Source organism: Morchella sextelata, assembly GCF_020137385.1.
Source record: "Morchella sextelata strain SCLS chromosome Unknown scls_11, whole genome shotgun sequence".
Lineage (NCBI taxonomy): Eukaryota > Fungi > Ascomycota > Pezizomycetes > Pezizales > Morchellaceae > Morchella > Morchella sextelata.
The window spans coordinates 1,360,826-1,388,579 of NW_025408626.1; the positions used below are offsets into that span (position 1 = coordinate 1,360,826).

Here is a 27,754-nt window from a genome sequence, read left to right on the forward strand (position 1 = left end):
CGTTCTTGCTGGAGATATGTTGGCCCACCGCTCTACAGCGAGAGATAGAATTATTGTAGAAACTGGGGGTCCAAAAACAGGGTTTAAGTGGCTGACTCGGCCAATAGGACTCTTCCCATACTTGTACAGTAATTTTACCACACGCTGTATCGAGTTGGCTCATAGGCCGAGTGAGAACCTGTGAATTAGATTCGTTGCAGTTTGGGTCTGGGAGCGGCGGATATATATATATATGGTGATCTAGGGCTGTCTATAGGCACATATGTAGTTCGAAGGGGAAAGAAGAGGTGTCATGCAAGTCTACCCTGCGTCTTTCCTTGCTGCGAGCACCCTATATAATGTATATACAAACACCGCTAGGTCTCAATACCTCCGCTAGAGTACGTCCGCTACAAATGGTGAGAAGCTTCTGGCTGATATGGGAACGGCTACTGGATTTTGAAATGGGCTCTATTGGGTTTGCTTTTCTTTCCCCGGCCACTTGTTGATACATAGGCTTAGCAGGAACTAACGCGAAACGAAGAATGCTGCTCCTCCCTCCTCTTAGTGTACTACTGGCTCTACGGGAAGACTGCTCAGCAGTTGAGGCCGTTTCACGCTACGCAGACATGATAGATACTCTTTCCTCTGGGAGAGAGCTGTGGTTAGTAGTATTTCGCTCCCTCGGCCGGCCCCCAACTGCTGTCGAGCTTTTGTTTTGCGATTCCGGGGCTAGACGTTAGTGGAGAAGCGTTCATTTCCCTGCCCGCCCCCACGCAGAAAGGCTCTGATATATAGAGCTACACTGCCACGGTACGTGACGGTACCAGGCTGTTTGTTTTGCCCGCTCTCCACTGTTGTCGCAAATCCTCACCATGCCAGGTTGGAGCCCGCCGAACAACCATCTGGTATAATCGTACCAGCGGAGGAGGAGGAGGAGGGGGTCCAATTGACCGCATGCAGCAGCCGCATAACCACGCAGCTAAAGAGCCCTGTTCCGCTGGGTTCGGCTTTTGGGGGATTCGTCGTCTTGTAGTATAGGCAGGAAGTATAGAGAGGCTATATCTAGCTTCGATGCTGATATGTGTGTGTATTTCGGCCGGCTTTGCTCGCGGGTGTAATCCAGCCAGAAGATCGAACAAGATAGTATAGTCATGCCAAAGACAGCACGACGGTAATGGTGCTAGGTACCCTTTGCTAAAGATAAGTGGCCATGGTTCTGGGCTGTGCCTAAGTGTTGAATCTGGAGGCTGGTACTTTTTTTAGTATGAAGCTCCTCTGGTGCTTTTCTAGCGGTGGTTTCTTTATCATGGAGCTGGAATGGCGGATCTTCTCCGGTACTCAAGAGGAGGAAGACAAGCGCTGGTTGTATCGTCACGAGGGTTGTTCAAAAGGCCAATAGAGGCACTATCTTTGTTGATATTGAGAGCCAACTCATCGGAAATAGTGAATCTGATGTTGACTTGGGTTTCGGGGGTCGCTAGGTTGGAGTAGGGACTCTTTTTGACTCTTTTCCTGGTGGATATCGGATATTGGGCTTCGTTGGTCTTTCGGTGTATCTTTGTTTTGTCTGTGAGTCATTTCGTTAATATCTGTATCTAAGGTTAGCACACTGTGAGAAGGTTTATGATCACAGTTATTTGAGTTAGTCACTAGAATCACAATGGACGAGAGAATTAGAGAGGCTTTTTTTTAGGCTGTAGAGTTTTTATTTCTACAGCTAGACAAGATATAAAAAACGACAATAAAAAAAAAAAAAGGAAAGGGAACACCCCATTATTCCCATCTCATCCCCATATCACCCCACCACCACCACCACCAACACCAACACCGTCCCTACCACCCCACCACACCCCAAAATTAGCAGCTCACAGCTCAAAGGGAAGGAATTCTACATACCTCAAAAAAGAGAAAAAAGGAAGGCCGTTCTCCTCGTCAGAGTAATCGGAATCGAATTATACCCAAATCCCGCGAAGGATAAGGGCACGCCGCGTATTGCACTAAAGTGGCTTCACCCAACAATCTTTGCATTGACTCCCACAGGGCACACCCCACACCCCCCACCGCCTCCCCCCACCTCATCCAACCCCCGAAGAACACCAACCCCACCAAGACTCCCCCTGACGGGGAGTCAAGATGAAGCCGGACGAACTGGGAGCAGGCGAGAGAGAGAGGAGTAGTGAAGGAGGGGGGACCCTTGTTTTCTGATGTCGCCGCAGGAATGAAAGAATCACCCCAGGCCCTCGCGGGCCGCCGCGAGCGAGAAAGCAGAACCTTCCCGCAGCGGTACTTTGATGAAAAGAGATTACTCCGAATTTCTCATTTGCGTGGATTGTGATGGCGGAAACACAAGCATATGGACTCCGCTCCCCCGGTGGGGGGGAGAGGTGTGTGTGCTTGGTTTCCTCATCCGTGTGTGAGCAAAGAAACGCAGCCTTGACGAGGAGAACGACCAACGGGGGAGGGAAAGGCGGGGTGAGGGGTGGACGGCGGCTTTATGCGAAGGCGTGCCAAGAGAAAAAGATGGGTGCTGGGGTTATGGCGAGTTAGGGCATCTGGGGGGTGGGACCTAACCGCCACGGTATCTAGAGCAGGACAGAGGATTGGGTCAAGAGAATTCACTACGGCATGCAGTTGCGGTAGAACTATATGTAGAAGCACAGCGAGAATTGCATAGCTGGCAGAAGAGTGGAGTCACGCATGCATAGCTGCACCTATCTGGCTCTGAATGCCTATCCACGACTGCAGAGAGACCCCGAATGCCTATCCACGACCGCTGAGAGACCCCGAGTGCACAGGCCAATCAATGAACCCCCAACCGCCCCCCTCAAGCCCATTGTGGGCCACTCTCCTCGCTGCCGAGTGACTGCCCGTGATTGCTGGACTGTTGACATCATGGCGCTTAGTGTTACACAAGGCACCCGCACCCGCACCCGCGCCCGCGCCCGCAGCTACGTTCAAGATCCGACTTCTCTTCTTCTCCACTTCACAGACACAAACCTTCAACAAACAACACCACACACACCACACACGGAGCATGGAATCACGACAATAGCTGGATCTCTATAATCCCCTTTACCTGAGTATGTACAGAATCCCATTGTCCCCTCCTCCTCATCGCAGAAGAGAAGAGAAGAGAAGAGAAGAGAACGAGCTCTAACCAGCAAAGCTAGACAACACCCAACAGCTCCCCTCACATCACCACCACCACCACCACCACCAACCCCCACCATGAGCCGCACCAACCCCCCCAACTCCTTCTTCGCCACCAAAGCCCTCTCCCTCCGCTCCAACGCCCTCAGCGGCCGCAGCAGCCCCTCCTCCTCCCTCCACAGCGCCCCCGGCGGCGTCGCAACCTTCATCAGCTCGCGCAACCACCGCCCCCCGCCCTTCCAGCAGCGCCGCCACCCCACCGACCCCGGCTCCTCGGACGAACCCGACGAGAGCGGCGGCGTCGGCGTCGGCGTGGGCGTCGGCATCGGCACCACACCGCACTACCGCCGCTACGAATCCGACGAGGAGGAAGAAGACGACGACGAGGACACTTCCAGCTCCGTCCCGCCCGCGCCCGAGGAGGACGAGACCTACGACGACACCCGCTCGCGCGCGTCCACGCCGCGCCAGCGCCCGTCGTTCCCGCAGGCGCAGACCCAGGCGCAGAGGGCGGTGCGCATCCCGGACTTTCAGCAGATGTTTGGCGCGCGCGACGAGGACGACGTGTTTGACGACAAGACGCCGAGCTTTGACGACACGGTGGCATCCCAGCAGCCGCAGCCGCCGGGGGGCGGCGGGAGGATGGAGCATATGAGGTTGCCGGTGCCGATGGGGGACGCGCCGGCGCCGTGGGGGAAGAGGGAGGGGAGTGAGGAGGTAGTGGAGATTAAGCCCGAGGCCTTCTTGACGCAGCAGCAGCTACAGCAGCAGCAACAACAGGGGAGGAGCGGGTTTGAGAAGGTGACGAATACGGAGATGCGGCTGGAGGTTGCGGCGTATGATGATGATGAGGAGGAGGAGGTACGCGGGGGGCACGGGGGGCACGGGAAACGGGCGCCGCCGCCGGTGGCGAGTGAGTCGGAGTATCGGCACGAAACGGAGGACTCGTACGCTGCGAAGCAGGGCCGCGAGGAAGACGACGAGGAGGAGGACGAATACTACATGAACGAGAACGACTACACCGACGAGGACGGCAGCGACTACGACGAGCGCGAGCTGCAGCGGAAGGCGGGCCCGGGGCTGTGGAGTGATGCGAGCCCGACTATGTCTACTAGTCGGGGCTGGTCACGGTCGGGAACTAGCAGGAGTAAGGGGTCGCCGGAGAACGTGCCGCCGCAGAGGAAGAGTGAGGAGCTAAGGTATAGTGGGGGTGGGGGTGGGGGGAAGGGGAAGGGGAAGTCGAGAGAGAGAGAGCGGAAGGACCAGAATTATGGCGCGCAGAGACTTGGTAGGTGTTTTTTCTACGTTTATTACTTGGGGTGTTTAGTGGACCTTGTGGAATCAGTGCAACTGGTTGAACACCAAAGCTGGATGCAATGCCCCCCATAACTAGAACTATTACTAGTTATTGTCTTCGGCGGGCGGGATCGAGCTTTGATATTCGCCCAGCTGCATCGAATCCACAAGGCCCAATGAACGAATCCCCAAGCACAGACCGACCTACGAAATTACTAACCACCAGACACTCCAGACTTCCGCCCCCCAAAGCCCACCGTCCTCCCCCTCGCCGTCCGGCGCCCCGTCAGCGACCCCGCCCTCGACCTCCAACTGAGCCCCCGCACCCGCAACCTCTCCATCCAATCTGCCGTCATAAACACCGAGATCGCCGTCATCCCCGAACGCAAGTCCAAGTCCAAGTCCAAAGACGAACAGGTACCCATCCCCCCCCCCCCAATCCCCCTCCCCTCACACAACACACCACAAACACTAACTCTACCGCCCTAAAGCCACGGCGCATGATCACAACCTCCACAACCGACATCGACCTCCACAACCTCCTCCCCCCCACCGAGCTCTCCACAATCCGCACCTTCCCCGACCTCCTCACCCACCTCTCCACGCTGCGCTCCAAATCCCACACCACCATCCCCGCCACGCAGCTGCCCGGCGAGATCGACGAGCTGGCGCGCTCCTACTACCCGCACGACCCGCGCGTGCCCGAGCGCTTCTTCAACAGCCTGGACGACCGCCAGCATGCCGCGGCCGGCGAGTATATATTGGGGAGGAAGAGGGAGATGGAGAAGCAGCTGGAGGGCGTGGTGGCGAAGAGGAGGAGGGTGGTGGAGGGGATGGTGGCGGAGGTGGCGGCGGTGGCAGAGGTGAGGGTGGGGAAGTTGGGGAGGACGGAGGAGAGGAGGGAGGTGCTGAAGGGGGGGGTGGGGAGGATGTTGAGGGAGGCGGGGTTGTGGTTGTAGTGGGCCCCGGGGGGGGGGGGGGGGGGGAGGTTGCCCGGTTTGCTTTTTCTTTTTCTTGACTCTTGAGCCTGTGATGATGATTAATACCCATGCCTATAACCATGATCATGTATTCGTCGTGGTTTGTTTCGCTGGTTACAGATGTAGCTACCTTCTTATATAGCTAGTTAGTACTTAGTACGATACTCGTTGGGCTTGCAATATACCATATATTGGTCTGCTTACATGCAATCATCCTACACTGTACTACTTGTATCCCGTTGACTCTATGACTCCATGATCATACCACCACCGCTGGCGGTTCAGTAGATATCCCGCCGCGGAGAGTAAGTACTTGAAGTAAAATCCTAAGTATTACCCCCCCCCCCCCCCCCACTGTTAATGGATCTGGTATTGGTGTGGCTCTGTTTGTCGTTGTTGTAATTGCAGGTTTTGTTGGGTCTGGTAGCCGTGGGTTAGAAGCGTGCTCGTCGTTTTGCTGTTGGAAGAGCCCGAGATGTCTGTACACAAACCCATATTGACGGTGTTTCCAAACCCGCCAACTTGTATGATCTACTCGTTACTGGGTTATAATCGAAGGAAGAAATCTCAGAGCTCAGACTGTCCGTCGGGAATGACCATACCCCCTCCTGCCTAGATACTTAGGGCTTGGCGGCTTACTTTTACAGCAGAAAACAAAAAAAGAATGCTCTAGTTGGGGGTTGAACCCAAGCTTCCCTGCGGTTTTATAAGTTTTTAATGTTTTTGGTGAGGGTGTGCTACCGTTACACTACCAGAGCTTGGATGTATGTGTGTTTGGGGGGGGTTATGACTTGGGTGAGAATGTGTTTGTGGGGGCAGGTTTGGAGGGGACGCGGGGTGGGAGGGGGAGGTAGGGGTTGGGGGAAATAGCTCTATGCTAGTTTTAGATACTGTGGCCAGAGTCGCTGCTTTGTTCTCTCGATGATTTCTGGGCTGGTCGGTCTTGAATCGAACTGAACGGGCTGGATGGACATCACTAAATTATGGTCAATTTATGGACTACTATATTGCTTTTAAACTCATGATTACATGTACCTGCTATTGATAAATGACTGGCTCTTTGAATCGTCTCGTGAGCAGATATCTGGCTAGGCTCTATCCGCTCTGTACAATAACTAGCTGCCAGTTTTCTCCCATGTAACTTATGGCACTAATAAAACCATTTCCTAAGTTTTTTGGGCTGCTTTTTGTCATAATACGGTTACCAAATTGACTCGATAGTACGTGCCGTGTTCAATGGCCCACTCCTACTGAACCGTAGTAATAAAACCGGTTCTGATATCATTGGCCTCTGCCATGATCTACAGTCTAACCCGAGGCGGATAGATGGTCCCTAGAGATTGTTATCTTATCAGATCTCCCCAGATCTCCGCCACCCCGGCCCCAGAACCCAAATACATGAACGTGTTAGCCTTGGCGCACCGATCACACCGCGGCAGTCTCGAGAGATGTTCAATCCCAACAAACACACCCACACTTCACCCGCGCGATCTGAATCTCAGCGTGTGCACACAGGAGTCTCTCCCACCCTTCACCACACATCACCCGCCACTCTCTTCCCCTACAGCAGCCTACAATGTCGCTCGCCGCTGGGCGCCGGAAGATCCTTATGGATCTTCTCTTCCTCGCCGCCGCCGTTCGTCTCTCTCTCTCTCTCTCTCTCCGCCCCTTACACCCCCTTCTTTTTTTAACCACTTCCTGTACTGACAAGCAGTAGCAAGTCTCGCTTTACTACTTTATGAAATGGGTCATCAACTACCGCGACCCCGACCGCGAGCGCAAGGAGCAGATCAAGAAGAAGTCCAACGCAATCCTGCGCCGCCTCGACCAGAACAACGACAAAAAGGGGGGCGGCCGCCTGGACAAGCTCGTCCTGAGCTCGTACGAGAAGACGATCCTGACGGAGGTCGTCGCGCCGGAGGATATCCATATCAGCTTTCAGGATATTGGCGGGCTGGAGAACATCATTGAGGAGTTGAGGGAGAGTGTGATCTATCCTCTTACTACGTATGTTTTTCTTTCCTTCTACTGATATAGTGGGCGATTGGTTGTTTGGTTGGTTTGTGCTGATGAATGGGTGTCTGTGTGGATATAGACCGCACCTCTACTCCGCGACCTCATCGCTCCTCTCCGCCCCCAAGGGCGTCCTCCTCTACGGCCCCCCCGGCTGCGGCAAAACCATGCTCGCCAAAGCCCTCGCCCACGAGTCCGGCGCCTGCTTCATCAATCTTCACATCAGCACACTAACCGAAAAGTGGTACGGCGACTCCAACAAGCTCGTCTCCGCGGTCTTCACCCTCGCGCGCAAGCTCCAGCCCACCATCGTCTTCATCGACGAGATTGACGCCGTGCTCCGCTCGCGCAGCAGCCAGGACCACGAGGCCAGCACCATGGTCAAGGCCGAGTTCATGACGCACTGGGACGGGCTGCTCTCGGCCAGCCCGACAACGGGCGCCGCGAGCCAGATCCTCATCCTCGGCGCTACCAACAGAATCCAGGACATCGACGAGGCGATCCTGCGGCGGCTGCCGAAGAAGTTCCCGATCAACCTGCCGGACGCGACGCAGCGCCGGCGCATCTTGACGCTGATACTGCGCGACACGAAGCTGGCGGAGGGGTTCCGGTTCGATGAGCTTGTTGCGCGGACGGCGGGGATGAGCGGCAGCGACCTGACGGAGGCGTGTCGCGATGCGGCGATGGTGCCGATTAGGGAGTATATCCGGACGTTTGCGGGGAGGAAGCTCGAGGGCGTGAATAGGGACGATGTGAGGGGGGTTGTGAATGAGGACTTTTTCAGGCGGGGGAGTGGCGGGAGGAGGCCGGTGGAGGAGGAGCTGGCGGGATTGGGGAAGGTCATGATGGAGGTGAATGAGAGGATTGAGGAGTTTGAGGCAGGGGAGAGGGTGGATTAGATAGATGGGGAATGGGGAGGGCTAGCTAGCTAGGTAGATAGATGGCTGGTGTGAACGATTTGCTGCTTCCTTCCTGTGTTTGCGTTCTTGCGTTCTTGCGTTCTTTGGTGCTTGGTGCCTGATTAATTGATTGATTGATGGCTCTGGGAAGGCATACATGTATAATGTGTTACGGCGCGTAGTTGGTTGTTTAGTACTCTCTTGTTCTGTGTCTGGTAGACGAGGGGAAAGATTGAGAGGGTCAATATTCATTTTTCCGTTTTCTTTTTTTTGACCGCCTTTATCTACAATAGAACCTCCCTGTTTCATTGTGGCTCTGGCTTCTGGCTCTGGGAATTTGGGGAGGGTGTTTTGGGCGGGTGGGAAAAGTGTTGTTTCATCTGAATGTAGCCAATTAATATATACATCTTTGCAATTCAGGATGGAGACTTGGAAATGGAATATAGTTTTTTGTTATTATTGGCTACATGATAGCTGTGATAGTGTGATGGCTTTTGGATACTACTCTATTTGGTAAGCTTGTGTAAAAGTATGAAGTTATAATACATGTACATGATAATACGGAATATCCCCATATCCCCAGCCTGGGGCACAATAATAACCAATGCAGTTAGAGAGTACAGCACTCCCATTTCTTCTGGTACTGTAATGTTTCCATAGCCTTGTTTGAGTTTTAGTTAAAAAGGACAACTTGCTGTTCCTGTTGGCCCTCTAGCCAGTGAGTCAGAGCAATATCCCCACCCACCATTACTTCATCCACAGTCTCCAAATCCTATATCGTTGAAGCTTCAAAGCTCATGTACTACCCCCGAGTCTAGCTAGTCCACGAAACCCTAACCCACAGTCTTAAACCCCTGTGAGGCTCCCCACGCCGCGGAACCCAGTCCCAATCAGATAAGATCTCCCCGCGCGCCACCATCTGTAGAGTAGACCCTGAGCGAGGTTGAGTCCGCATACAGATTCCCAGACATTTGTCCCCAAACCAATCCGTAAACCTCCCCGCCAACCCTCCCAACCCCACGACCGACTCGGCCGGGACACGCGGCGTCTGGTGTGTTCTAGAAGACACACGCAAACGAGGCGAAGCAGCTGACAAAACCTCCCCCCCACGAACCCACGAACCCAAGAAGCACAAGGCTCAGCTCCAAGAAAAAAAGTCCAAGCTCCCAGCTAGCTAGCTCAGATATATAACGCCCCCGTCCCCGCAAGAAACGAGATGGCAGACACACCTACACCACCACCTCCACCGCAAAAGATGAAGCAGGCCGATATAGACCTCGACAGTGTGCAGTCCATCGGGAAGCACTGCGACCTCCCCTCGTGCCACAGACTCGATTTCCTGCCGTTTAAATGTGAGTCCTGTTCTGGGTAAGACCCCCCCCCCTCTCCCCCCCCTCCCCCTCTCCCTCACCCCCTCCCCGTCTGAATGCTGACAATCGGGGGTGGACAAACAGAACCTACTGCCTCGACCACCGCACCGAAACCGCACACAAATGCGCCCACGAAGGCCGCTGGGCCTCTCTCCGCGCGCCCAAACCCTCCACCACCACCCCGAGCACTCCCAAACCCCGCTCCCTCCTAGAGGGCCCCTGCGCACACCCGTCCTGCAAAACCACCATCAACACGGTGCGCGACCCGGGCGTCAACTGCGTCACCTGCCGCCGCACCTACTGCCTCGCGCACCGGCTGCAGGACTCGCACAACTGCGACAGCATCAAGCCGCCGTCGACGGGGTCCAGCAGCACGGCCGCCGGCCACGACATGGCCAAGGCCGCGCTGTCGCGGTTCAAGGCGTGGACGGCGAGCAAGAAGGAGACGCTGACCAAGAGCAGCAGCAGGGCGCCGAATCCGGTGGTGGAGCTGGCGAAGCTGCGCAGGACGGCGAAGGGCGATGAGAAGATCCCCGCGGAGAAGAGGGTCTATGTGTATGTGGAGGCCGAGGCGAAGTCGACGAGTAGTAAGTTGCCGAGGGGCGAGTTTTGGTATGGGAAGGATTGGACGGTAGGGAGGGTGTTGGATAAGGCCGCACAGGGGCTGCAGGTCGCGAATGTGAATAATAGGGATGACGGGGAGGAAAAGAAGCTTAGGGTTTTCCATGTGGAGGGCGGGAGGATGCTGGAGTTTGGGGAGAAGCTGGGGGATGCGGTGGTGAGTGGGAATACGTTGGTGTTATTGAGGGGGGTCAAGATTGTGGATTTGTTGGTGGAGGAGTAGAGTAGTAGAAGCTTCAACTTGTGGTTTTGCTTTCTTTTTCTGGAGGTTTCTTTTGCTTTGCTGGAGCTTTCTCGGCGAGGTTGGCGAAGCTTAGCGGGGGGTTGCGTAGATCTTATTTTTCATCTTTTTCTTTCTTTCTCATGTTCTTATCATTTATATATATAATCCTGAGAGGCAAACTAGCTAGAATATTAATAACAGTTAGTGGATCAGTCGGTCTCGACTTGCGAGTGATATCTGATGCATGGATGAAACATCATCAGAAAACAACGTTAGCAGTAAACGGAAATCCAGTCTCGTAGGGAAAGTCCATGTTGGCTTTTTATGTCTAAATTGTAGACTATCTTGTGGTACAAAGATTTAGGCATCCAATGCGACTTCCACGTGATGCTGTTGAAGAGATACGGAATTTCTGAGGTGGAGGTGCAGTATCTTGCACAAACACAAAGCTACGGCAGCCCAACCCAGAACCTTGCGTAGCTTCTTCTTCTCGATCCGAGGACGGCGAGAAAGAAGAAAGATACCCCGTTCCTCGAAAAGTACCTCCGCCGTAGAATGGTGGAAGGCGCTGCATGCGCTCTATGTGATCGGGGCCCTCTTTCCCACTATGTGCGGTGATCCAGGGCATCATTGTGGCAGCGCGATCGAGTATTGGTGCCATATTAGAAGGCATCCAAGACCGTTGAATTGAGTTGATACCCAGAATAAATTTCCTAAGCTCGAGGCAGTCGAACAACTTTCTCCGGCGTGATCACGCTTTTTCAACCTCTCGCTTTCTTGACGTATCGGTTGCTCAGTACTTGGACGGCCACGGCTTATAGACGAAGGCTTTCCAAAGCTTCGCGAACGGAGGTCCACTCACGAGTAGTGATGGGTTTGATGGGTGATGTTCGGGCTGATGTTTGTGGGAGGTGGAAGCTTGGCGCGAGTGATGGGTTGTGATGCCGTGAGTCAGTTATCCACCTCCGTCCCATCTCCAACGTCTGTCACATCTCCAACGTTCGTCCCATCTCCAACGTCCATCCCATCTCCAACCCACGTCATCATCATCGCAACTACAAGTATCACCACGATCACAGACTCAAAGCTTTGTCTCTTCCATTAACGGCAATCTTTATCACAGCCCAAATTATAGATAGACCCATCAACCACTGCCAATCGCATCACTAAGAACCCAGGATAGAGGCGTTTACTTGCTCTGCCAGCGCAATTTCTTTCTGCTCGAGCAAACGGTACGTGTTTTTCTTCAATTCCTTGATTTCTAGCTGGTAATCACGCCTTTTACTCCACATATCCATACGCATTCCAAGATCTTCATGCCAGAACGAGACCATGCCCCTACTCCTGTCCAAACAAATTCGTTTCTTGTCACGCTCGCTCGTGATTTTCTTTCTATTTATCCCCCTCCCCCATGTCGCATCTTCTACTACACCCACGTGTCTTATCTATACGTCGTTCTTTAAGTGAGCACGCTCCAACTCGCAGAGTTATTGATGCTGACAAACATGGAAATATAGGAGCAGCATCCTAGACCACCAATGAACGTCCATCATCCGAAGAAAAACCTATAACCACCTTATCTAGTGAGCGATTAATAAGGCCTAGCAGCACAAACCTGGCAAGCAGAGACAATGAGCAGAACCCGCACTAAATACCACCTAAGAAGGCTTGAAAATCACAAGCCAACTAACTAGCTCCACAAGCCATTCACTTCCTCCATTTCTTTACACGGCACCGATCTAGGCAGCGGAAAGGATCGCTGTAAGCCTAGATAGCACTTTGGCATGGCATCGCCGCACCCCGCTCCCTTTATTTCCATTTCACCACACTACAATTCCAGAAGTATTGCAGTCCCCCCCTCCCCCTTCCTTTCGTCTCGTCTCGGTATAATACACATTCGGGTAGGCTGTAAACCTAGATACTGGCCCTTGGTCACGGCATCTTCACACGGCCACACTTAGCTAGGACATTCACGGCGGCACAAAACCGTTCTTATCGGCGATAAGCCACGGCCCACGGGTTCATGTTTGAAATGCGGAGGTTGGTGGGACCAACCGCTTAACCTACGGCCGGCCCAGTGAACGCAACAAACCCCGCCGGGGCGGAACCCTTATAGAAAGACTAACAGGGCCGACACTCCACCTAACACAACTACTAAACTAGACCTCCAACCCATACAAATGCTCCCGCTCCCACTATCCACCAAAAACGCCGTATGGAAGTGTTTCCGGACCATGTTTCCCGAGTCGACAAACGCCCCGAGTGATCATCCATGAGGGCGGGTATATCCGTCACAACCAGTCACTCGATGGCTAGCGTGTTGGTTGGAACCAACCCAACTACCAACCTGGCGTCTCGCTAGAGCAACAACCACTTTCTATCTTCCCCCACCCTTCATCCCTCACCCTCTTAACAGCACACCCCCCCAGAGCAGATCTACATATACGCGATTCATCAAAATACCCCGGTGGAGACACAAAAAAAGCAAACCCTCACTAAGCCAGGCCAAGGTCACACAAACCAAGCACAGCCAACCGATCATGAGTCTTGGCGGTACGGGTGGTGATCGCGCACACATGATGTTCCCCCTCGGACGGGAAGTATTATCTACATCATGGCTTAAGTCTCCTACTCGCAGCAGGTAACAAGTACCCGAAAATGCACGTCCTAATCTGCAATTTCCATTGGAGTAGAAGTCAAAAATACACCAAAAACTTGCAGCTGCATATTCGGGTACTTCATGCCTGTCGCGAGTACTATAACGAGCGGGGTTATTCGGAGGCGCTGGGAGCGGGGGAGCACTTCCCCTCACTTTTTTCAGCTTGTGAGGGTTGTGCCGTTGGTTTTTGCTTATTATGCATGGGATGGATCATGTAAAGTCTGCAGGAGTGGGGAGTCATCGATGACGTGCACTGTACTAGTATTTTTTTCTCTTCATATCTCGTCAAGGTTTGGAATAGAGTCTTTTAGCTGCAATAGTTGGACAGAAAGTCGAGCACTTCGACAAAAAATCCTGCACATTTTGTTGGTTGAACGACTGCAAGTCTCTTCCGAAAACAGCTAGACTTTCTGTCCAACCTGCTCGACTTTCTGTTCAACTCGCGCAGCTAAAAGACTCTAATGATGGTCTGGACAGATATTGTTTGGTTTGAGTTTGTATTGTACGAGTGATTCTCGATGAAGCCATGAGATTGCTGATAACATCTAAAGTAGTTACAAAGAATAGCCAGGTGTAGAAACAAAGCAGCTGCGCTAAGCAAGAACGCCATAGAAATATACCCAAAGAACCGCATAAAAGAAAAAAGAAAAAAGAGATAACAGAGTCACAAAAGAGATCCATAAACCTGGCTAAAGGCCGTCTGTCTGTTCGCTGGTTGAATTATTCGGTCTAATAGTTTCATAAACGGATCCGTTCGATCAGAAGATTGGCATAGCCCTTTTTGACCTTGTACAGCTCAGCAAAGCACTTCACTAGAATTCATCATCAGGGCCGTCAGCTCTATTGGCAACAGACCTAGTAAAATGCATGAAACCGCTCGTGACTTTCATAGGTGGCTTCGGAACCAGGATTCCCATATCCCTTAGCGCATCTCCAATCGTCGTGAAGGTCGTCCCCCAATCGTTTACCAGCTGCCCGTTAAGGTTCTTAACCTTCGGATCAGCCCCATGCCTGAGCAACGCCCTGAATGTCCTTCCGTTGCCATATGCTGCCGCCCAATGAAGTGGTGTCCTCCCCTGGTTGTCTGCGGCTGTGATGTCGACGCCCTTTCCGACAAAATAGTTCACTGTCTCAATGGTCCCCTCCGTCGATGCCAGGTGGAGTACATTCCTCTTGTCGTCAGTAATATGGTGCACGTCGGCACCTTCCTCCTCAACCAGAATCTTGATCACCTCAAGTGACTTCTTTGATGCCGCCCACATAAGTGGGGTCCTTCCCAATAGACAGGCAATGTTCACGTTTGCACCGGCTTTAATGAGCTGCCTGACGAGATCCACGTCGGCCCTTGTTGCTGCGCGGTGGAGTGCGGTCTGTCCTGACCGATCCAGTATGTCGATGGCCTTCTTTTCGACGGTAGCTTCCTTTTCGAGGAGAATCTTGACGATTGGCGGGTTGTGCACCACCGCCCATTGAAGAGGTGTCAGGCCGGCGTTGTCCAGGAGGGTCATGTCTGCATCAACGCTGAGTAGCAATTTAGTTGTAACTACGCTGGATTCATCTCCGTTCCTGACTCCCCAGTGAAGTGGGGAAAGACCAAGGCTATCTTGGTGGTTGATATCGACGCTATTTCGGCCGATGAGGTATTTGACGAAGTGGTTATCCTTTCGCCGGATTGCCCAGGAGAGGGCTTTCCAGTCGTCTTTGTCTTCGACTGCATATTTCTCCCAACGAGGTTCCAGGATTTGATAGAATCTTTTGCATGATTGGGAAAGGAAGTTGAGACATTTATGGTCTGGCAAGACGTCGGCTATTAGCATAATCAGCTCGTATGGAAGATTCTGCAAAGACATTTTGTAAGTTCAAGTATGCGACGAGGCAAATGATGAGAGTATGGGTATGTGTGAATCGTCTGTCAGTATCTGTGAAGGTGGAAGGTTTTCTGGGAGGGGAACAATCCTACGCATATAAAGAGGTGGGGGCAAGCTCAAGTATTTAATGTGTTCCTCCTCCTCAAGCCCCTTACATATAATTGGAGCTATATTCAGCAGAAACCAGCATTGAAAGCGTAGACTCGTAGGGTGTGCGAAATACTATGTCTCCAATAACATGACGTTTCAGTGCAGGAATCAATCAAGATGTTCTGCCGAAGTGAATAATCATTTTAATTCATGTCGACCAGAAGAAACAAATATCATGTCTCACTAGTCTTGCTTTAGTCCTGTCTGCCAGGGTGTATGTAGTAGGAGCACGTGCTCGGTGATGCAGTTGTTGCTTGTTTTTTTTTCGGAACCTTATCCGACCGGACGGTCTCGACCTCTCCTCATGAAGAGTTTTGTCAATTAGAACTAGCTTCTCTTGGATTCAAGTCGTAGATAACATGGTGTTATAGGTTGAATGGAACCGGGATCAATGTTTCAATCGTTTCATAGGATTACTACGTTGTTCTTGAAGCCAACACTCGGGTTTCGATCCAGATCTGCAGCTAGGATCGGGTGGAATATACAAAGATAAACATGAGTTGGGAGAATGACGACAGGGTATCGGTCAATTCTATCGAATACAATGTCTTAAAGAAATCCTTGAACCCAACATACCTACGCAAGGCTATGGAGAATTGGATTGCATGGATCGACCAAAAACACCTGTGCAACGGTAAATAAATTTATCTAGGCGAGTAAATGTACTCGGTGTCTTTGAGGTACATACATCCGGGCCGGCTGGGCCTTCAACAGTGATTTTCATTCAGTCCTCGGTTATCTTCTTATTTGCTGGCTGTTGTTGCGCTTTCCAAAGGGCAATCATACATGCATGGTTCTATTGAACTGGTGATCCGCATGCTTGATTTGTCGACAAGAGGTACACATCCAATCATAGTATTTCAACATTAAAGAAAATAACGGTGCATCTTGCCATGCAGAAAGGCGTTGCAGCTTACGCTTGAGCAATCGGTATTTCCCCGGTGAATCCGGTACTGATGTACCTTAGACGGGTACTATGCATCTTTAGTGTTGCTTCCACTAGAGGTGATAAAGACCACATTGACCGTACATATATTTACCAGAATACCTTCGACTCCAATAGAAGCGATACCAAAGACGCGCAACACGTCTTTTTCGAGACATCTCTACTTTTGATCCACCGGTGCACAAAGCTCGAAGGTTTTGAGCACTCCGCTTCTTCGTTTATGGTTGCAGTTATTACCCAAAACTAGTAATGTTATCCACGTTCGACACTGTTGCTAGTAAACCTGCCTAAATGCTAGCTCGTCTTGTTCAAGCTCGTTCTTCCTATTCTCGCAGCAGATATTATGAGTATCTCTTTGCATATGCTTTGTCGGCGCTGTTCTGCAATAGTTTCTAGCAGCCCGGTTGTAAAGATGGACCAGCCATCCAATAAGTTGTCCATTTCAACGCATCAATTCTCTCCAGGACCAAATTGACGGCAGATGAGGTGTCCGGGAGATCCATTCATACCACTCTTAGGCCAGTAGGCGGTTAATCAATTCAAGGACATCAGAAATGAAGATGAAATGATAACACAGGGGTCGCTTAATGGTTCGGTGAAAGAATGATGATAAAGACCACGATGCCTTAGCGACGAAGAATGTGAGATGGGAAGAGCAAGAGAACAGCTAAGAGTATGTGCCAAGGAGAGTATCTATGTACATGTAGCCGGTTCGAGAATATTCGAATACTTACATCTCCTCAATCGGCAGGTCGGTTAGATAATTAGCCGACAATTCTAATAAATAGTTTCCTGTATAGGAACACTTACTAACGCATTCTCTATTGAAATATTACACGGTATAAAACCAATCACTCACTTCATTGAGCTTATCTTGGCATATCTCTGAGAGCTCGAGTTCCCTTATCGACCATCTCCCAGACAACCTAGAAATATTCCAGAAGCTTCGTTCGGTATTCCTGAGACAGCCATAAGAGCAGTATCGTAACAAGCGTTAGAATAACAAAAATAAAATATTAAGCTTCTCTGCTGATTTGGCATGCGAGGAGGTCATGATTCTATCGGTCAGTCAGGGCCGAATCCTTGCATTTGGTCATTTCTCATTATACCCAAACTACCGCACTTATGTTTAGTCAACTGATATTTTTGGTCACTTGTCTGGAGACGTAAAATCAGAGTGTTCGTATCCCCAAGGTTCAACTACATACGTAACTATCAAACCCTAAGCTACATACAACCGATTTTTTTTTTAGGAGGGGGATTCTACATATAAGAAACCCTAACCCACCACCGAATGCGCAAACCGTAGCTTCGCCGGCCCCCGTCCCAAAGGTATAGAAGCGGGGAAATCGGCAGAAGAGCATGTTCCTAGTCAAAAAAAAGTTTTTGAACTTACCAGGATATGCCGGTACTTCCTGATTGACAGCTCGAGGATGGAACTAACTCGAAATTATGCGAGAGGGGATTAGAACGGCCCTGGGTACGTAAATCACAAGAAATAAAGATTCTCACAGTTAATTGTAACTAATTAGTCACTCCGAATCTCCATATTTCAGGTCGTTCAGTGTTTGAATATCGTGGCTAATGATTTGTTTCATCATAGAATATCACTCGATAATTAGTTTGGGACAATTACTAAGATAGCGAGTGTGCTAGCGCTCCCAGGACTACAGACCAGTGATAACTACAGTAACACAGTCGGGGAATGAGGTTTCGCTACAGTATTGTTGTAGTGTTCTTGCTAAGAACACTATTTTATTTTTTCCTTTCTGCTTGATTACGAATTGATACAGTATACTTTTTTTCCCTTATATATCTCCAAACAGCCCTCTACCGGATATTGAGAATCACGGCAGAGTTTATGACCCACTAGTGAGTTGCGAGGAGAGCGAATTAAGAAGTAGCATGAAATAAACTAAGTAATACGCTGACTCCATCTTCCTATTATTATAATATCAAAATTTTGAAAATGAATCTCAAGTTTACTTGATCGAGCAAGCAAGTATAGAGAAGGTCCCGCATTGACTTTGACAAGAGAATCTGAATTTCAGGCTGGCTAGAGTACATGTATACAAGGAAAGAAATACATAGGTATGTATAGACATTATATAAAAAAAAGGTAGAAAAAAAAAACTTCCATAATTGAATCTCAAAATTCCCCGAACCAGCAGGCAATATATATCATCTCACCTCCATCCTCTCGACCTGCACCTCAACTCTGCACCTCCTCTCTTCCTTCACATAAGCGCACCCACCATAAAGTCCATTCTCGTCCATACTTTCCTCATGTCTACATGCGATCCTTCCTACACTATCCAGATCCCCACACACATCCCTCAGCACTCTTCTAGCCGCCTGGTTCGCATCTTTGCGCTCAGCATATGCGTCGTGTATGGTAGTCGTGACGACTCCATCACCGTCGTCAATGTCCATAGCATTGTCCCAATAATCCTTCTGGACAATTATGTAAACGGATGAGACCGTCGGCGGAGGCGGGGTATAGACCGGTACCTTTTGTCGCTGTACGGTGATTGTTATCTCCTCCCCCTCGAGTACGTCACTATATATCCCCAAAAGACGCGCGCGGGTAAACAACGGCGCTTAATCGAGAGAGGTTGGAGAAGGAATTAAGGGTAAGGTATAAAGGAGTAGGTTCGTTACTTTGTGGTTACCCGCACCAACAACTCGCCCTCCTCGCCGTCATCGTCGAATTCCTCCCAAACCCTCATGACGTTCTCGTCCCAGCCGCGCACCATCTCCCTCACGAAATCGATAGCGTCATCCGCAGTAGTGTAACATCGCGATATGTGTGTTCTGGGCTTAACGGTATCGTAGTGGAACACTTGGCACAGGACATAATAATAAGTTGTTTCTACTACGCTTGGAGATATGCGCTTCGCCGCTGGCGGGGACGAAGCTGAAGCTGAGCTGATGGATCGTTTTCGCGACATTTGGTTAGCCAGCCATGAGACTGCGCAGCAGTTGCAGAGGGGGGCAACAGCAGCGAGCTTGGAGGTCGTTGATTACGATGCCAAGACCCCGAGACTCTCTATAAGGGTTAGGTGTTGAAACAGGGGGGGCCAATGACAGAATTGAAGGGATGTCGCGGGGGGTCAAAGAGTACAGCAGGCACGCGTGTTTCATTATTTATCTGCTGGCGTTTGATCGCTGTTAGGAGTTCGAGATAGAGCACTATTGATACATAACCCCCAAAAACCGTTTCTACTAAAACAAAAGGTCAATGATCTGCGTCTGTAGCTTAAATGACATGCAGTTTGTATTACGATACCCCTGCTCAAGTCACAGGATCAGGATTAGTCTAGTAAAGCAAGCAATAAAGTATGTCCGCTTTCCATATTACGGACGGAGCTCTAGGTGTTTACTTTGATATATTCAAACTTTGCTATAAGGCATATACATTTGAGAGATCTGGGTTTCTTGATAGGCGATAAATACATATATGATATATTCACAATTACAAGTTCATTAACAGCCTGTATGCATGGGTTTCCATAGAACTGAGTAATAATTCTTATTTAATATTAAAAGAAGTGGACTAGTTACATGTGTCAGTGCATACGTACCCACAAAGACTTCGATAGCATAACTCTCAGTCAGAGGCAAGAAACTACGACAGCGAATCAACCGAACCTACCCCCTCAGACCCCTCAGAAAAGACCAGGATCTTGGATTACTACCTACGTGGATGTACAGCACAGCAACAAAGAACGGCATCTGGAGATACCTCCTCATGTGCTGTTTCGTGGCATCCGGAATCTCTACATTTCTGAGCCCTCATTATATAAATCCACGTCGCCCCAGCCAGTAGCAGTAGCATCTTTATAAAATTTACCCCAGCGCACCTCTCACCACAGCCACACACACAATGGGTACCACCAACCGCCACCCCGCAGAGGCACCCCGCTCGCCCCCACCACAGCCACTCACAATAGTCACCACCCGTCACCCCGCGCCCGCCGAAGCACCCCGCCCAACACCAGCCACACACTCACAAATCCACCGACCGCCCTTCCGCCCCGTTATCCTCTTCGACAACCGGATGGTGTTCAACTTCTTCCGGCCCGACAACCTGCAGGTGCGGACGGTGGTCAGCATGCGTGACATCACTGAGGACGGCACTAAGGGACCGTCATGGACGAAGCTGTTGGAGATACTAGGCGAGAAGGAGGGCCTGTTTGATGTGGAGAAGGACTTTATGGTGGTGGCTGAGTGTGTGGTGCAGGGGGAGAGAGAGTTTCTGGCTGCGCTGCAGTGGGCAAGTAATTTACCTGCCCAGGGGAAGAACTTTGTGGTTTCGATACATAAGTTGGGGGAAAGAGTGTGGGGATAGACCTAGGAAGATAGATATGTCGGTAGTACTTGAGTAGTGTTTGTGCGAAGTCTTTCTTTAGTGGAGTCTGGTTGGTTGGAATTTCTCTATGTCGTCTATAGATTCCTAGTTTCGCCTTATGTTATAATTGTGGCTTGTACTGGGGTTATCCATACATACCTATAGTACAATATACGAGTTCAATACGCTCTTTGGACCCAAACTCTACAACGTTTCTATTATTCCAAGACAAAAGTTCCCCACTTTCCTAAAAGCTTTATCCTTACTGTACAGGGTCCTAATTAGTTATCCTTGGGTTAGAATAAATGTGACTATACGTACCCCGCCCATAACCCCAGGGGCCAAGATAAGTCAATACGTACATAAGTACACGCAATATATATGAATATGAATATAAAATATAGCTTTATATCCTATCTTTATTCCTACCCAACTACGGGCAGAAATAATATAAAACCTTATGGTAGATATAATTCCCAAGCCCTCGCCGATTTCAGCATATGCTCCTTGCGTTAACCATCCAAGTTCACCACGCCAGAAATTGTCGGTACTTTGTTTTCTGGGGGTTTCGAGAAGCGCACCCTTTTGTGAAAATGTTCCTTCAAAGAGGGGCACACCTTCATAAATAATGGTTCTATAAGAGTATAACCTTCCATCTGTTTCAAAATATGCATGAGGCCTCTCTTTCCCGCAACATGGGAAACTAGCAGGACAGCTATAAATATAGCAGGTCATTGGCCAGCTAGCCAGGCACAACTTGCATCGCAGCATCGCAATCTCCCAGACTTGAGGCATACCTACGCCAAACTCCAAACAGCAGTCGGCGATTAATTCCTCTTTGTCGAGATACCCAAAAATAGTCAACACCAGCAACACTACCAGTACAGCCCCTCAAAGAAGTAATTCCCCACCACAAAGAAACCCCGCAATGTTCCCCGACCCAACCTCCTTCTGCATGTTTATTCTACTGATCCTCTATCTCCGGGAACTTCTCGCACACGCGCTCACCGCATGTCCAACGCCGAAATCCCGCCGCAAGAGACCATGCGGTGGGTCGTCGTCCTTCGTGCGTAGGTTCCGCCGACTCAAATGCCTATGGGAGCACCGCAAGAGTGCCGAACAGAAGCGTATCAGGCTATCGAAATACCAGAGGGCGATTGGCCAGACCGCGGTGTTTGTGATGTTAGGTGTTTGCCTGTGGCTGTCGTTGTATGATCCTGACCCAGACACGTTGAGGGAGTTTGCGGTGTGCGGGTGTAAAGCGGGTATGGTAGGGGTAGGGTTAGTATTGTATGTAGCGTTTTTGAACGTGGAGGTAGACCGTTGTAGGAAGGGGAAGCTTAAGTGAGAAGCGGAGACTTTGAGAATTATAATAGATGAAGGAAATATTGGAATGGGACTTCTCTTTACAGCCGATAAAATAGATGGAGAAATCTTGTCGTAATCTATTTCCAGGTGAGTGATCCAAATGGCATGTTCGTTCAGGGGGGTTCAGTGAAGTTTATCGGCTAGCGCTCTGGATCCCGTGGGCTTGAATTCCGCTCACAGCCTATCACTCGGAGCCCAGACCACCCACAATACTCGCAACATCCCAGAAAATAATAATGAAGATAAAGAAAGGTCATTCATAGAAAGAAAGCATTCATAAAAAACAGGAACAAGAAATATCTCCAGTGGCTCACGGATCATTCACCAAAGGGATCTTCCCACAGGTCGAACCTAGTGAACCCCGTAGTATCCGGCCGCAATGTAATAGGATGAGTAGGAGGTGTTAATTCCTCAATCGACTACTCACCCATGTTTTACAATATTTGGAATTGATACTTGAGGGGGCCGACTACTTCTACGCTAGATTTTAAAGGGATTTTATTTTAGAGTCGGCTGACTCCTAACTTCGTTGGCCGGTACAGTGTTATAATAGGGCTAAAGGCGATAAACAGAAGCCTGTAATCGTACGTAAGATGGGTGATTTCTAAGTACAGTAACCGACTAATTAGGAGGGTCCGGCCACTAGCAGCATCAGTTTGGAGATAAAGTTTTAATATCACAGTTTTAAGTAAAGGATGTGACTTGACGTGTATTCTTATATCCAATGACCAAATAGATGTGACTGACAGCTCATGATGCCCCACTCTGGCCGTCAAACCACGATCCCACGGGTGCGGTTCAAATTCTATTGACCGACGTGGAAGTCTTTGAGGATATCACATTGGAAAGGTTATATGAAACCTGTTTTACTCATTTCAACCACGCTGCTAGCTGCTTAATTAAGGCAAGCAAAGTTCCCCAATGCACCCATAACAATGTAGACAAGTTCTTCTTCATAGTTTATCACTCGATTCTCAAACCCATTTCCGATTACTGTGGCCTAATTTGACGAAGTACTTTTCTGGTAGCGGAGGCAACAGCAAAAGCTCTACGCTCAAAAAGACTCCTATACCGGGTAGCGTCAATCTGCCTGCCAGTCTAGGATCTCATCTTTTGCATCTACTATACTATAAAAGAATATGGTCTGAAAAAGTATCGCTAAAACCTAATCCTACATTCGGCCCTGACAATGGGGGGGGAGAAGGAGACCAATTGGCCAAATAATGAGCGAGAAGCTAAGATAATTGATAATTGTTCAAGCTGCGGTTACGGGCCAGAGATCTGATCGATATCACACTTAACCTACGAGGAGGGGGGCCAGTAATCTCCAGAAAAATGTCAATAAATTTACAAAAAGTCTTGCTGGAGAGTATGCTTTTCAGGGTGGTGAGTGCCATTTATTACACATAACGCCAGTACCACTAGACCACGCTCGCCCACACAATGTTCAGTGACCCGGAGGTAATACTTAAGGATGCGAGGGTAAGAGGAGCTAGGGAAACCTAACCCTGCCATGATAATCTACTACGACGTACTACATCATGACCTACTGGCCACCCTCTTGTTTGTTATATCACACAGCAAAAACACATTTAAGTGCCTCACATACTAATCGGCGCGAAGGAAAGGGCATTTGTGTAAGGCTCTCTGTGATTTGGCCGGCGCATAAGCGGGAAGCGTTAATTTCCTTCGGTCTGATACAGGATTGTGTGACGCGGAATTGGCCATTTCAATCACATACTATCACTCGTTCGGGATACAGGGTCTGTAGGTTGTGTTCGTCATCACATAAAATTGTTGTAAGTACTATACATGCTCCGCCATCATTATTTTTTTTCCATAGACGTATCCCAGCATTGAACTCCCGCACTCCCCCCACTGCGCGCAGAAATGGGAGGAGGCTGACAACCAAACGTACAAAAAAAGCATTAGCTGCTTGGACAAGAGAAATAAGTAGGTTCGAAACATGAGTATTATAAACTGCAGGGCCAGGAAGGCATTCACATATCCACAAGTAAACTAATTCAGTCCTCTCTTCTCACTCTCGGAATAGAAGATAACCATACGCCAGACTTTCTTGACCATTGTTTCGCCATCCTCGCCAAGCGCCTGTAGGATTGGTTAGCGGGGGTTTGGAAAATAATAGGGAGTGAGATCGTACCATTTCCAATTCTTTCACAAGGTTTTCTGCAGTACCGCGCTTACGGATATGATCGAGAACAAAGCCAACAAGCTCTTGTTCTTGCACGCCGAGGTACTATATTCTGATTAGCGCAAGACATGAAAGCGAGGAGACAAAACAAACCTCCATAATTTTCTTCTCTACAAATGGCTGCAGCTTCTCGCCAATGATCGCTTCATCCACATGATCCCATTGGACTTTCCAATCAAACAGTCCTGACCTGTCGCTCGGAATCTCCTGCGCCAATTGTTTCACCAGCTTCTCCCTAGTCTCTTCGTCCATAACACTTGAAGCATCGTATGTGATCGGGACCAATACTCTTCTTCTAATGCTGTCATCCTCTTCTTCATCTTCCAACAGCCCTTCAACCTCAGCAGCCGTCTTCCTTCTTGGCGCGCTAGCCTCCTGCTTCTTCGATGCTGCCGCACCCAATGCAAGCTTGAACTTCTGTGGCTCCTTAACTGTCGCCGCAGCCTTCTCCATCTCCTCTGCTTGTCTCGCAAGGAAGCTATCCGCCATGCTTTCTGCCGCACGCTTCTTATCGCCGTCAATCTCTGTTTGCCGTATTTCGGCAGCGCGATCACGGTCATCTAGTTCCGCTTCTCTAGCACGGAAAGCCGCACGGTTCCGGATCCACACACTACGATCAACATAGTACTCTTCAAGTTTCTTCTCTGCTTCAACGTCGTCGTCCCATGCTTCTAGTCGTTTTGCCATCGCCTGCTTCTCGGCAGCCTCTCTGACTTCGTCCTCAGCGTCTCTGAGCTGCTCCCGTTCTAATGCGCTGGTTCGTGATCTCTCACGGTTGAGCCAGCGTCTTTCATGGTCAAGGAAATTCTTCTCCGCGTCGGCTGCCTTCTTGGCCTTTCTCCTCCGTTCAAGTTCCTCGTCGCTTGCATCCGAGTCTTCTTCCTCCTTGGAGTATAGATATCCGTTCGGATGATTTCCGTTAACGAACGCTACACCCTTCTGGTAATCGCGGGGAATCTGTACACCAGCTGATGGCCCAGTAGGAACACGACTTGAAGGTCCATCACCACGAAGCCTACTTGGTCCAATTGGGATAGCGTTTGCTCCACCAGATGGACCTGTAGGCGCGCTTGAAGGCGGAGGAGAAGACGCTAGACGGTTAATCCGCGGCCCAGCATTTCTCTCGCGTTCCATCTTTTCAATTTCCTCCTCCCGTTTCAAGCGCTCTAGGTCTCTGCGGTTAGAGCGTTCGCGGAAAGCGGCAATTTCCTTCGCTACCATTTCACGCATGTCTGCTGGGATGTCACTCAGTTCGTCATCTGCAGAGAGAGGGATTGTTACAATTTCTGGTTGTTGTTGTGTATTTGATGTATCGGGCTCATTCTTTGCAGGAGCTTCAGATTCGGATCTTGTGGTGTTGGGGGAGGCGGTGGTATCGGGTTTTGTAGAGGCGCGTTTTGTAGGGTCGTTGAGCTCTGATATAGTTGCTGCGATGGCCGCACGGGCAGCATCGATGCGAGATTGTTGAATAGAAGCGTAATCAGGCTGTTGTCTTTCGGAATGCTCCTGGCAGTTTTCGAGGAAAGTGGTCGAGTTATCATCGATGACAACCTGGGTGACTATTAGTAAAATGCGGTTATGGCGAGGGGTTGGGATACGAACCATTAACTTAGCAGCTTCCCCTTTATCGTCAACAGCAGGTATCTCTAAATCCTTAAGAACTTCGATTGCGCACCCAAGACTTTCAGGATCTTCATATTCCGCGAAACCAAACTTGCATGGATCTCCATTTTCGTTTGTGGCTCGTGCCCACTTCTTCAAATTTGCCGCAGACTGTACAAGAAGCGTTAGCATGATTCTATTAAGTATTTCCAAGTGCGCTAAATGACTGGTATGATTGAAGATAATAAAGAAAACACCTTACCCTCAGTATTTTTTCCATCCACTCATCGCCCAAGCTTCCCGGGATGCCGCCCACAAAAACTGTCTTCAGCTGTTCTTCAACCGTTGGCGGGACTAAATCTACAACCGCTTCCCTACTGAACATTTGCCCACCACCTCCCATACCACCCATACCCTTCCCGCCGGCGCTAGGTACAGGATTCTGCCTCGTCACGCTCGTACCCAGTCTAATGATCGGCGCGTTGAAGTTGATGTTCGGTAGATTGGCGGGAGGCACAAAACCGGCCATACCAGGACGGGTGGGCATATTGGCTTGCATCGTGCCAGGTGGTGCACCGCCGGTTCCTGGAGGAGGTGGGAGCCCGGGGGTTCCAGGCGCGCCAGTACCCGGAGGCATACCGAATGATGGGGGCATCATTCCGGTAAAGCCCGGAGGCATTTGGGGACGACCGTACTCTGGGGGATTAGCTACGTACTAAGTTGTGCTTGTAATAGGAAGGCTAAACTTACGACCGTACGGATACATTGAGTAAGATGTGCTTATTGAAGGGGTTGTTGGGTCTTTATATACTGCGCGCGTGTAGAGAGCTATAGAAGATGGCAACAAAGGGACGTGTTCGTAGTGGAGGAGCTGTCGTACAGTGGGCGGTCGTTGTAAGCGTGTAGAAGTTGATTGTGAAGGGAGTCGTGAAATGTCTGGGCAAAAGAACTGTTGCTTATGTAATGAACATAGATGATGCGAAAACAAATTCAACCCCAGAAACAGCCTGCGATAATATACAATTGTCCAAGACCCATCGCCTCAACTCTCTCAACTGTGCATGATGGAGTTCCGGTGTCTTTTACGGAAGGCACTCGTCCCAAGGCCTCTTTTGGCATCTCCTAAAAATCCCTATTCGATCTCTACATACACAATTCGGGCATTCTCAAACACATCTGGGCTCCGCTATCCCCCGCCGACGAACCCCACTGCGACTCGGAACAGAACATCCAATGCCTCCTCAGGAACCACCATTACCGAACTCCTGGAATTGGTGAAGACCAAAACTGGGCCAGCGCGCCGCAACTTCGAGTCACTCCTAGAATCAAACGAGTTCTCCCGCGGTCAAAGCCTGAGCAGCCCTCCTCTCGGCAACAGGGCTATCCCACGCACCGGACCTTCGGCAGGAAGAAGTGTTCAAGTTAGAGCTGATCTACCATCGGCTCTGTCAAGGTTGAGGATGATCTTGACGGCGAACAATGTCAAGGCGGATCAGGTTAGGCAGAGGTTCCACGAAAGGCCGGGGTTGAAGAAGAAGAGGTTGAAGAGTGCAAGGCACAGGAAGAGGTTTAAGGCTGGATTCAAGAAGCTGGTGTCCATTGCCATGGAAATGAAGAGGAAGGGATTGTAAAGGGTCGGAGGTAGATAAGCTACGGGTATCGAATGGGGCATGGAGGATGCGGTCATCTATATCAGTATCCCCTTTGGTACTATGGGAGGAGTATTTGGGGCGAAATACAAGGGCTCTTTATGGAAATGGTTGGCTGTTGGCTTATCCAACAAGGTGCCAAAGGGTAGCTTTGTACAGAAAGAAAGGCCGGTATAAGACGGATCTCGCAAACCTTTATTTGTAAATTCCTTCAATTCTCAAAACAAATATTTCTATGTTCTGTGCGATATCAAGAGTTGTCCTCTAATCGATAAGTGCAACGAGACATCTCAGCTACCCACCCCCCCGTTCAACTTGAGCCTCATTACTACGAACACCTCTCCTTTATCTCTTTTCTAATACTTACTCAACAATTCTTACGGGCTCTTACTGTCGCCATTTTCGTCTCCGTTCG

General features: G+C 50.0%; 8 protein-coding genes across 8 annotated transcripts; 5 read left to right on the plus strand and 3 right to left on the minus strand.

Moving 5' to 3' along the window:
- Positions 1-3,210: 3,210 nt before the first annotated feature.
- Positions 3,211-5,387, plus strand: H6S33_001777 (uncharacterized protein; the record flags this gene model as incomplete). The annotated part of the gene is made up of 3 exons (XM_044833142.1): positions 3,211-4,420; positions 4,664-4,845; positions 4,920-5,387. The coding sequence occupies 3 exons, from the start codon at positions 3,211-3,213 to the stop codon at positions 5,385-5,387; spliced, it is 1,860 nt and encodes a 619-aa protein (XP_044693838.1).
- Positions 5,388-6,984: 1,597 nt separating this feature from the next.
- On the plus strand, positions 6,985-8,320 carry H6S33_001778 (uncharacterized protein; the record flags this gene model as incomplete). Its single annotated transcript, XM_044833143.1, has 3 exons — positions 6,985-7,044; positions 7,126-7,415; positions 7,504-8,320. 3 exons carry the CDS (start codon positions 6,985-6,987, stop codon positions 8,318-8,320), a joined length of 1,167 nt encoding a protein of 388 aa, XP_044693839.1.
- A 1,216-nt stretch (positions 8,321-9,536) lies between these two features.
- H6S33_001779 (uncharacterized protein) lies at positions 9,537-10,534 on the plus strand (the record flags this gene model as incomplete). The annotated part of the gene is made up of 2 exons (XM_044833144.1): positions 9,537-9,688; positions 9,775-10,534. The coding sequence occupies 2 exons, from the start codon at positions 9,537-9,539 to the stop codon at positions 10,532-10,534; spliced, it is 912 nt and encodes a 303-aa protein (XP_044693840.1).
- A 3,471-nt stretch (positions 10,535-14,005) lies between these two features.
- On the minus strand, positions 14,006-15,043 carry H6S33_001780 (uncharacterized protein; the record flags this gene model as incomplete). Its single annotated transcript, XM_044833145.1, has 1 exon — positions 14,006-15,043. One exon carries the CDS (start codon positions 15,041-15,043, stop codon positions 14,006-14,008), a length of 1,038 nt encoding a protein of 345 aa, XP_044693841.1.
- Positions 15,044-18,338: 3,295 nt separating this feature from the next.
- On the minus strand, positions 18,339-19,108 carry H6S33_001781 (uncharacterized protein; the record flags this gene model as incomplete). The annotated part of the gene is made up of 2 exons (XM_044833147.1): positions 18,339-18,677; positions 18,830-19,108. The coding sequence occupies 2 exons, from the start codon at positions 19,106-19,108 to the stop codon at positions 18,339-18,341; spliced, it is 618 nt and encodes a 205-aa protein (XP_044693842.1).
- A 935-nt stretch (positions 19,109-20,043) lies between these two features.
- Positions 20,044-20,508, plus strand: H6S33_001782 (uncharacterized protein; the record flags this gene model as incomplete). Its single annotated transcript, XM_044833148.1, has 1 exon — positions 20,044-20,508. One exon carries the CDS (start codon positions 20,044-20,046, stop codon positions 20,506-20,508), a length of 465 nt encoding a protein of 154 aa, XP_044693843.1.
- A 3,387-nt stretch (positions 20,509-23,895) lies between these two features.
- H6S33_001783 (uncharacterized protein) lies at positions 23,896-26,456 on the minus strand (the record flags this gene model as incomplete). The annotated part of the gene is made up of 6 exons (XM_044833149.1): positions 23,896-23,985; positions 24,038-24,133; positions 24,182-25,639; positions 25,691-25,861; positions 25,953-26,386; positions 26,441-26,456. 6 exons carry the CDS (start codon positions 26,454-26,456, stop codon positions 23,896-23,898), a joined length of 2,265 nt encoding a protein of 754 aa, XP_044693844.1.
- Positions 26,457-26,754: 298 nt separating this feature from the next.
- On the plus strand, positions 26,755-27,321 carry H6S33_001784 (uncharacterized protein; the record flags this gene model as incomplete). The annotated part of the gene is made up of 1 exon (XM_044833150.1): positions 26,755-27,321. The coding sequence occupies one exon, from the start codon at positions 26,755-26,757 to the stop codon at positions 27,319-27,321; it is 567 nt and encodes a 188-aa protein (XP_044693845.1).
- Positions 27,322-27,754: the final 433 nt, after the last annotated feature.